A 10,000-nucleotide genomic window follows, 5' to 3' on the forward strand; every position below is an offset into this window, starting at 1 on the left:
CTCTCTCTCTCTCTCTCTCTCTCTCAAATGTTATGTTAGACCCATATTTGCTCCACGTGGTCTGATTTATCAGAGAATTCGAGCAACAAAAATACCTCGGTAAACATAAGAATTGAGTGCTAATTCGACTAATGATGTCATGATTACTGAATGTAAAATTGTTTGTGTATGTTTGTGTGTGTGTGTGTGTGTGTGAGAGAGAGAGAAGAGAGAGAGAGAGAGAGAGAGAGAGAGAGAGAGAGAGAGAGAGAGAGAGACTGGAATGTGATTATAAAGGTGACATGCGTCCACGCTGTAATACGATACGTATCGACCATATCAGATAGTCCAGTAATATAAGACGTATAGAGCGAGAGCACTGTATCTTAGTATACAAAAGATGTTTGTTTGAGATTTAGGGACAAAGAACCATCTTCAATAACACGATGTACCTGACCACGTTGGCCGTCGGTACCTGTTCGTTTCGAACTCCTCAACCCGAAAGTATCTGGTCATCGCTTGCGTGTTTGTTTACCTGGTCATACCCTGGGCATTCCCAGACAAGGCTTTGGGTGCCCGAAGGCGATGGCAGGGGTAATGGACGTGTTTTGTGCTTCTTAAAGAACTATTGCTGTTTTTAATTCGTGGTAGGAATTGAAGGAGAAACCTTTTATTTTATGTTGGTGGCATTGAAAAAGTCCAAATCGAATAGACCTCCCCAAACCTGTTATTATTATTATTATTATTATTATTATTATTATTATTATTATTATTATTATTATTATTATTGGATGTTGGGTGTTGTTGATAAAATGAAGTAAAACACTTCTATTTTGCACAATTCTTGTACCGGCAAAATCAGTTTATGATATTGTTGCAATTAAGGTTTTTAACGTCCGTATAAATAATTTGTAATTAGATTCCCAAAAGGAAAATGTAACAGCTATATAACTGATTAATGTGTAACTTAGGGTGTATAAATAATTTCATTGTCGGGGAATTATTACCAACAATTTTTTGGATGGTGAATGAGTTAAAATTCCGAGAGGCACATTATTCACTACCTTTAAAGTTTCTTCTTCTTGCATTTCATTGCACGAAGTCAGTCCACTTCTACAAAGGTACCAGACGTCACTACACCGGCATGCTTAGATTTTTAAATGTATTTTTTTTTTCGTATACTCAGAGGGTAGTCTGCAAACCATTAATAATGGAAAGCGCAGGAATTATCCTTTCATGTAATTATTGAAAATCTTTGGCATGACATTCAAACTGTCAGCAAATCTCTCTCTCTCTCTCTCTCTCTCTCTCTCTCTCTCTCTCTAAGTACCACTTCACACACCCATGAACTAGGCCGCAGGCCTTGGTAGCCCAACCTGACTCGCATTCCTGCGCCCTGCTAAGGATGGGGGTGTATATATTATAAACAGTCCCATTTTGTGTCTGTTCGTACAGTTGGTTTGTTTCACGCTTGTACTTATCTGTTACACCTGATCTATGATATCCCAATGTTGTTTTGACTTTCCAGTTCCGATGCGCCTTTGTTTCTGAAGTTCGTTGTTACTGTAATAGGTGTTAGGCCTATTTTTTCACGATAAATATCTAGTCCAAGTTTTCGATGAGATCACGGTAGCTCTGGTTAGGAATATGGGTCTAAGGGATTATCGGTTCGTGATGATCGATAGTTTTCGATAGCAGATAAAGAAGTAGTGAAATAGTATCATATAGCGATGGACAAAGTCATTGGATATACAACAGGGATGAGTCTACATGAAAACTGCAGGAAGGTACCGTACCAGTACCTCAATGCGAGCATGAGGGACTATAGTACGTTGAATAGCTTCTTGCAGGATTAGGGGGCAATGCCTTGATGTCTAAGAAAGGGAAAAGGGGTCTGGCACGACGTAAACTGAATGGGAGCTGAATTCAACGGTCGTGGAAGGACGAAAGGGTAGAAAAGACATTCATTCCCCCCCCCCCCTTTTTTTTTTGCGCAGGTGCTGGGGTAGTAGGTAGCTACCACCAGGAGTGGACGACTGGAGAGGGCAAACCACCGGATGTGCTCTCGTTTTCCACTCTCTCTCTCTCTCTCTCTCTCTCGTACCGAATTTCCAATGTCCGATACGTGGAGTCACGCTTTATTCCCATTTGCGGTGGGCCCCCATCTCTCTCTCTCTCTCTCTCTCTCTCTCTCTCTCTCTCTCTTATCAAAATGTCAAGTTTATGTATCTCTCTCTCTCTCTCTCTCTCTCTCTCTCTCTCTCTCTCTCTCTCTCTCTCTCTCAGGTACTTCAGAACTGCTCTGAAGATCTTCTTAACGTAAATTTTCATAATCTTTCGTTGCTGAAATAAATAGATTTCTAAATAATTTCGAAGCCACGCACACATATTATATACATACGTATATATAAAGAAAAATGGTTTCATGACTTGTTAAAACATCGTGTCCGTGTGCCATATTGCTACTTTAGCTTTCTGGCCACACTGTGACCCGTTAGTAATCGATCCAAGACTGCGTAACGGTTGGTGTATACATGCTAAGCATACTCGTATAGGCCTACTTACCTCCGTTGAGCCTAGACACAATGTTGCGTTATTATTACAGGATTATTACAAGGCATGGTTAGTTTCTACTTTTACATTCATATTATATCCGCGCAGCCTGTATGTACACATAGGCCTACGTATATGATTTGTTTGTATGCACTTTCATCACATTAGTCTAGCATATTCTTACGTTATTTCATACTCTTCAGATCCAAGTGGGGGAAAAGCACGTATGCGTTTCAAAACCAATTGTTTTGATAAACGGGGTTTCGTTTCCCGTTGTCTTATCTATAATCGTAACCGAGGAAGAAAGACTCTTTCAGACCACTTTTGCTTCTATTGCCTCACCTTCGAGGAGGTTATAAGAACTTCGCGTGGGCAGGTGAATAAACATATAAGTACTGGCCGGCGCCTTGCATCTCTCTCTCTCTCTCTCTCTCTCTCTCTCTCTCTCTCTCTCTCTCTCTCTCAAGATAATTAACTACATTTACGCCCCCCCTCCCTATCTCTCTCTCTCTCTCTCTCTCTCTCTCTCTCTCTCTCGTCGGGGATGCTTGTCGTGATCGATATCTTTTAAATATTAATGCAATTTGCGGCCGGGGAGCCTTTGTTACCAAGCGCCACCTGATGAATAATCCAGTCTTGGTATTTCACTCTCGGTTGGTCTAGGCAAATTGATCGTGTTTCACATGATTCTTTTCAATGGCTGCGTGTGAAAAATATATATTCACCGAGAGGCACTGTATTTCTTATTATCATCTTTCTCTTTTGTCACCATGACGCGATGACAACGGAAATTGCGCGTAATATTTCTGCTATAACCGCGCCAAAAGGGGTTAGGCATGGCTGGTTCCTGTGGCCTGTATTGGTCGTATCATCTGAGTGAGCATGAGGTATTTTCTTTCTTTTGTTTTGCTTTGTATTTTCTAATTTCTTCTTTAATTATGTTTTCATTTGTTAAAAGTAATTTAGGACTTTCTTTAATTTGGTGAAAAAGGAATAGTTATGTGGGTTTTACAAATAGCTCTGATAATAATTCGAGAGATTCTGCTAGGCCTATCAGTAGTTAGCTAATGCGTAACGAACAGTTTAGCAATACATTTTCTCAGTTTTTCGTGGCAAATAAAGGTGATTCACCTTTAATTGGCAAGAGGGTAAGGTATTCAACCCTTTATCACAATATCGCGCCCTGAGTTGTGTTTACCCTTGAACGCCAGTGTGACTTATTAAGTTGATATTAGTGGGTGCGAGCGTGTTTTTGGTGTAAGAGAGGGATAACATTGAGAGTTTATTGATATAATTTTTTCTGTTATCAAAGGTTACCGGTTATTTTTATGCTTCCTCTCACTCTCTTATCATTAATGACTTTTTTCAATTACTTTTGTTAGTCTCTCTCTCTCTCTCTCTCTCTCTCTCTCTCTCTCTCTCTCTCTCTCTCTCTCTCTCTCTCTCTCTCGATACTTTCCATTATCACGCCTTCTATTCATATCATTTTACCTTTTTCTGGCTAGGGGAAGCCCCTGGCTATGGATAATGATTAAGGAAGCCTTTGCCTGCCCGGAACTATAGGCTAAGGCTTTAATACCTTCGAAAAAAAAGTTTCGTTGGATCAATACAGATGCCTTTGCTAATGTTGAGGGGAAGAGTTGAATACTATAATCGTATAAGATATAGCCCTATATATTTACTTGTAACGTAAATGTGGTATATCCTAAAAGCGAGTTATACACAGTAAATTCAAGTATGGTGAGTTATGAAAAAATATAAATAATTTCACTGATTCTGTACATGAATTACTTAGGTATATTGTATATGTATTTACTGTAAAATGACCTTTTAAGCGTATTTTTTAAATAAAAGAGAGAGAAAAAGCGAGTTATATCCACGTATTTCGTTTTTTCCCGCGTGAGAATTCCCTGTCCCACGATGTCGTCGTCACTTGACTTCGTGTGTGAATCAAAAGAGAGCAGATGTTCACTTCCGTTATTTTCCTCTTTTCCTTTTGTCGAACGAGTCCCATTTTGGGCGTAGGGACGTGGAAGGGGAAAGGGTTGAGGTAATAAGAGAAGTTGTGGGAGGCGGAGGAAGAATGGAGGGAAGGAAAATGCTAGAGGAGAAGGCCTTGAGAGTGAGGGTATATTGTAAAGGAACGAGTCTTGAGAGGGTTGATCTGAAGGAGGAATGTCTTGGTCTTGGCAATGGCAAAGTAGCCTCAGGTTACAATGATAATGAGTTGGAATATATTGTTTAATTATGTTAGCGTCTGGTGTTTTTGCGGCGTGCTATAATGAAAATTTATTGTGAAATATATATGCATGTAAACAAATAAAAATGATCAAATTAGGCAACTTAGAATCTTATTAATTCTAGTATATTTCGATGTATGCTCACGTATCGGCCTTCAAAACCTGTTCGCAGAAATTATTGTTAGGTGTTTCTGCAACGTAATTACGTGAAAATCCATCGCTATTGTAAAATAAATACGCATATAAACAACTATAAATTATCAAATTGAGTAATTTAATTAATTTTAACCTCTATTTCGATCTGTATGCTCACATATCGGCCTACAAAATCTTGTTCACAGGCAAGACATATTTCATCGCCATTTGATCTTGATTCATTGCAGACTAATCAGATTCGATTCGAGTAATGGGTTCGTTGTCAAGCCGCGAATTCTCTCTCTCTCTCTCTCTCTCTCTCTCTCTCTCTCTCTCTCTCTCTCTCTCTCTCTCTCTCTCTCTCTCTCTCTCTCTCTCTCTCTCATGGCGGTTAAGTGGGTGCGCTCGAACACTATGGTGGATCGAGGTATTGTTCGCTTTCGTAAAACGGTTTTATTAGTTTGATTACCTTTCGCGTTTGTGGAATTTGACTCGTCATTCCGTTCGCATAACGTTTTCCCTTTGTTCGAGGTTTTCAGTTATATAAGTTTTTTTCAATAGATGACGTTTCAGAAGTTATCGAAAACAATGGCTCGTAGATTCTGTAGTGTTTGAAGAAGGCACCGGTATCTCGATATATTACTGTACACATCATTTTGCTTGTGGTCTGATACTGATACATGGTACTATACTCTGTTTTTTTTCATCTGTCCATCCGCCTGTGGTGTTTTTGTATGGTAACACTGCGTCCCGGGCTTTAAATAGTTACGCTGTGTGTAAGTTTTAGTAAATAAAAGGATATCTGGGTGTCATTTGGCAACTGAAAAGTGTTTTAATAATTTACTATATGCGAATTATACCGTTCATATTCGAAATAGTGATATTGTTATAATCGTTGAATGTAAGCTAATGTAACTATCTAAAGCCCGTGACGCAGTGTTACCATACAAAAACACCACACAGGCGGATGGACAGTTTGAAAAAAACGAGTATAGATATATCATGCTGTAAAGTGTAGATACGAGCAGTGCTTATTATTAAACAGATACTCTCTTGTTTCGCAGCGGTATAAACCACGATGCATAGTATTTTAACGACACGTAGATTCACTTTGTAGACGTAACCAAAGCGAAGGGAGTGTTCTCAAACTCTTCAATTAAGAATCGATAACGGAATCAAAGCAAAGTTCAAGAAGTCAGACAGCAGAGACCATCGTGTTGTTGTCAATTTACAATGAGGCTAAGTTGCCTGTGCAGGTGTTTTTAATTACCAAACCCTGGTGCCTTTTATCAAGAGATGTATAGCAACATCTGTAGTGACGTTGAGGTGGGAACGATTAGATGAATGTGGTTGAAGATGTGGATGTTTAATCTCTCTCTCTCTCTCTCTTTTACACACACACACACACACACACACACACACACACACACACATTATCACCAAGACGCCTACTAGTTCAAAGTAATTTTGTTAATCACATGTCTTTAAGCGTTGCCAACGGAGTTGAACTTATTCTGGTATTGATTTGCTGTTGTTTTTATCGAAATAATTTCGTGATGTATGTGTGTGTGTGTCTTGGTGTGTTCTGTGCATGCGTCTAAGACTAGTACTCATGTAAAAATAAGACAACTAGAGCCAGCGTTTTATCACCCTGTAAATTGCTTGCGTCTTTTGTAGTCTTGAATCAGTTGTAATTTTGTTTGTGTATGAGAGAGAGAGAGAGAGAGAGAGAGAGAGAGAGAGAGAGAGAGAGAGAGAGAGAGAGAGAGAGAGAGTAATTTACCACATCCTAACCAAGCACTTCCGTCTAAAGTTTTGGGGAGGGGAGCGGCGAGTTTGTGGGTGTTTTTTTTTGTTTATTTACTTTGTTATGCTTTTTATTAATGTTTGTGTGTTTTTTATTCGTTTATCTGTGTTTTTGTTGTTTTTACATTGAAGCAAGCATTTCACCAGATTGCTTTGTAGTCGGGCCTTTATTTGTGTAGGTATATATGTAATATTTAAAAAGATGTAAACAAAAGACTTTCTTCTTCTTTGGGCTTTCTTCCTTGGCTACACTAGGACAATAATGAAGACGCCAAACTTAGATCCAGTCGTCGGCAGCTGTATCTTATTCAAAACCACGCCTGCTTCATTTATCTCTCTCTCTCTCTCTCTCTCTCTCTCTCTCTCTCTCTCTCTCTCTCTCTCTCTCTCTAACTGCGCCATCTTCCGGTGGGAATCGGCGCTGTTTATGAGTCTATTACCCGTAGGCTGTCTAGGTAGTGTGCTCAGTGTGAGTCATGTCACTTTAGAAACTGAACTTTTTTTTTTTTTTTTTTTATTCAGGATGTTGGAAAGAAATAACGCGTATAAATATTTAACAGATGTCTGTATGCTTGTGATTAGACTGACGGCTGTTATATTTCAATATTTGGCAGTAAAAATACATTGGATATTATAAATTTAGGCATAAAGTTCCATCTACAGTAGAAAGCATATCATACGGATGTATGAACAGGTGCTCACTCATTTCCACAAGATGTTCACCCCAATATAAGATGCGGGTCCTTACCAGCCCTTGACTAGGCTAATTCGTGTTATTCGTGTGTGCGTTTGTAAATATGTATACAGAAATATGTATCTGGATCGTAAGATCGTTCGTTGTTTATGAAAATCATCAGGAACTCTTAAGTTAGGATATGGCAAGCACTTGCTTTTAAAAGTTCCGATAGGTTTGTAAGAGGGACCATAAAGACTATATATTCGATCCTGTGGTGCTACGATGTTGCATATCCAGTACAGCTAGGTGGAGTTATTTACGCTATAAAGTAAGGATTATTTGACGTACATATTTGTAAAATTGAGGTCGTCTTGGTGATGGTGAGTGGGTGGAGGTGAGGAGGAGAAAGAGGAGTGTTGGAGGATGTAGCCTGTCTGTCGGTTGCTCCTGGAGGAGGTTCAGTCCAAACGGCGCTATACTCCATGCAGGGGTCAAGCAACTCGGCAAAGTCGGCTATAACTTCCTGTCCTGTTCCTCCCTCATTTGAGCGGCGTGAATACACTTGTTATTCTTGGAGGATACGCGTCTTATTCTGAAGACGACAAGAATACAGTGTGATATTGACGGTTGTTGGGATTTTACCGGTATAAGACCCGTTCCAAGAGTAGATATGAACCGTACATTACCGTCGATGGTGGTAAATCGCAAGGAAATTATTACAATTTGTCGATGTTATTGCGGTACTGGGGTCGTCTGCCTATTGTATATTATTCACCTTTTCTTTGATATATGAAAATATATATAAAAAAGGTTTTTATCGGAAATTCAGCCATAGTAATCAAGGAAAAATATGAGATTCATAAAGGCTATTATTTTGGCATATGACTGAGAATGGTACTATACACTTGCTGTGAGAAATAAGTTAAGTCTGTTTCGGTATACTGAGGAAGATTCATCGAAATAATGATAATAATAATAATGATAATAATAATAATAGTTGTTGTTGTTGTTGTTGTTCAGACGAAGAGTGTGTCTTTTAAACTAAATACATTTTTACGAAATCGTTATATTTAAGAAATATTTTATATAAGAAAATCCCGAATGGGTTTTTTAGTATTGATATGTAACCAAAAAGAACAATTTAATGGCTGGAACAATAACAACAGTGACAACATTAATAATGTTATCATTATTATACGATAATTACCTATTATGTTTATAATAATAACCTCGATCTAACGATTAATAACTACGATAATATAGATGGTAATTAGAGGTCAATTTATTTTTTATTGTTATGTTGTACTATAGATATCAAAAGTCTTGGGACAAAGGTTAGACATAATGAGAGTAATTATTTATGCAATTCTCGCTGTAATGAGACGTTAATTAAATATTCACCGAGTCATTTTTTTCATTTCCTCGTTATCAATACGTTAATTTCTTTTAGAAGGTTAATTAACATTTTAAAAAGCTTGTGACTCACATTATGTGTAATGCAAGACAGGATGAGATAAGCTGGAAATGAATGAGGAGAGAAAACAAAATCCCCCCCCCCCCCTCTCTCTCTCTCTCTCTCTCTCTCTCTCTCTCTCTCTCTCTCTCTCTCTCTCACTACTATATATATATATATATGTATATATATATATATATATATATATATATATATATATATATATATGAATTGTTTTGTCAGTTATAGCTGCTTGACAATATTTTTAATATTTACAAATATTAAATCACAAATATCGTTTGGATATGGTATTTTTAAGCTATGATAAATGAAGTGTAAACGATATATTTGCGGTAATATATAATATTTCTGAGAATGTGTAATATATAAACTATATATACACATATATATATATTTTATATATATATATATATATATATATATATATATATATATATATGTATTTACATATTCTCAGAAATATTAAAGCGTAAATATCAATATTTGTAATTATTAAAATATTGTCAAGCAGCTATAAGTGACCAAAAAACAGTTCTATATATAATAATAGTATATATAATATTATATATTATTAATATATAATATCATCTATAATAATAATATAAGAAATACACATATATAATATTAGATCCTATATATAGAATATATATTATTAATAATAATATATATATCTATATATATATATATATTTATATATATGTATATTATGATTATATATTTAGAATATATAATATAAATAATTCATATAACTATACCTGCCTGAATAATTACCGCCGATGTTTACTCGCTACCGACCTGATTCTCTCTCTCTCTCTTCTCTCTCTCTCTCTCTCTCTCTCGCTCTCTTCTCCTCCTCTCTCTACAATTCATTACACGGTTTTCGTGCACATTTACGGTTCAACAACCCCCCGAGGAGCCTTCGGAAGACGCCAAACGTCTTGACGTGAAAAAAGTGTGTCATTCCAAGTTTAGATGTGTTGTTGCGTGAGTTTGTAGAATTGCACGTGTTCCTGTGTTGTATGCAGTAGTAGTAGTAGTTGTTGTTGTTGTTGTAGCTGTTGTGTCAACGACTACTTCCCGGAATTAGTGATGGAAGTACTGCGGTAATGACAGTAATTATGAGTGGTTCGTGGATTC

General features: G+C 37.2%; 2 protein-coding genes across 3 annotated transcripts in view; one reads left to right on the plus strand and one right to left on the minus strand.

Annotated features, from left to right (window-relative positions):
• The window catches only part of LOC135202447 (beta-galactoside alpha-2,6-sialyltransferase 1-like), a 35,549-nt gene extending 27,618 nt beyond the window's left edge, over window positions 1–7,931 (minus strand). Inside the window, exon 1 of the mRNA XM_064231846.1 lies at window positions 7,738–7,931. Coding sequence (XP_064087916.1) covers window positions 7,738–7,873 — 136 coding nt within the window. The 5' untranslated portion in view covers window positions 7,874–7,931. The remainder of the gene's footprint in view (window positions 1–7,737) is intronic.
• LOC135202448 (uncharacterized) overlaps window positions 1–10,000 on the plus strand; it is a 36,422-nt gene that overhangs the window by 1,109 nt on the left and 25,313 nt on the right. The gene's annotated exons all lie outside the window — the stretch shown is intronic.

Source organism: Macrobrachium nipponense, chromosome 30 (genome assembly GCF_015104395.2).
Source record: "Macrobrachium nipponense isolate FS-2020 chromosome 30, ASM1510439v2, whole genome shotgun sequence".
Classification (NCBI taxonomy): domain Eukaryota; kingdom Metazoa; phylum Arthropoda; class Malacostraca; order Decapoda; family Palaemonidae; genus Macrobrachium; species Macrobrachium nipponense.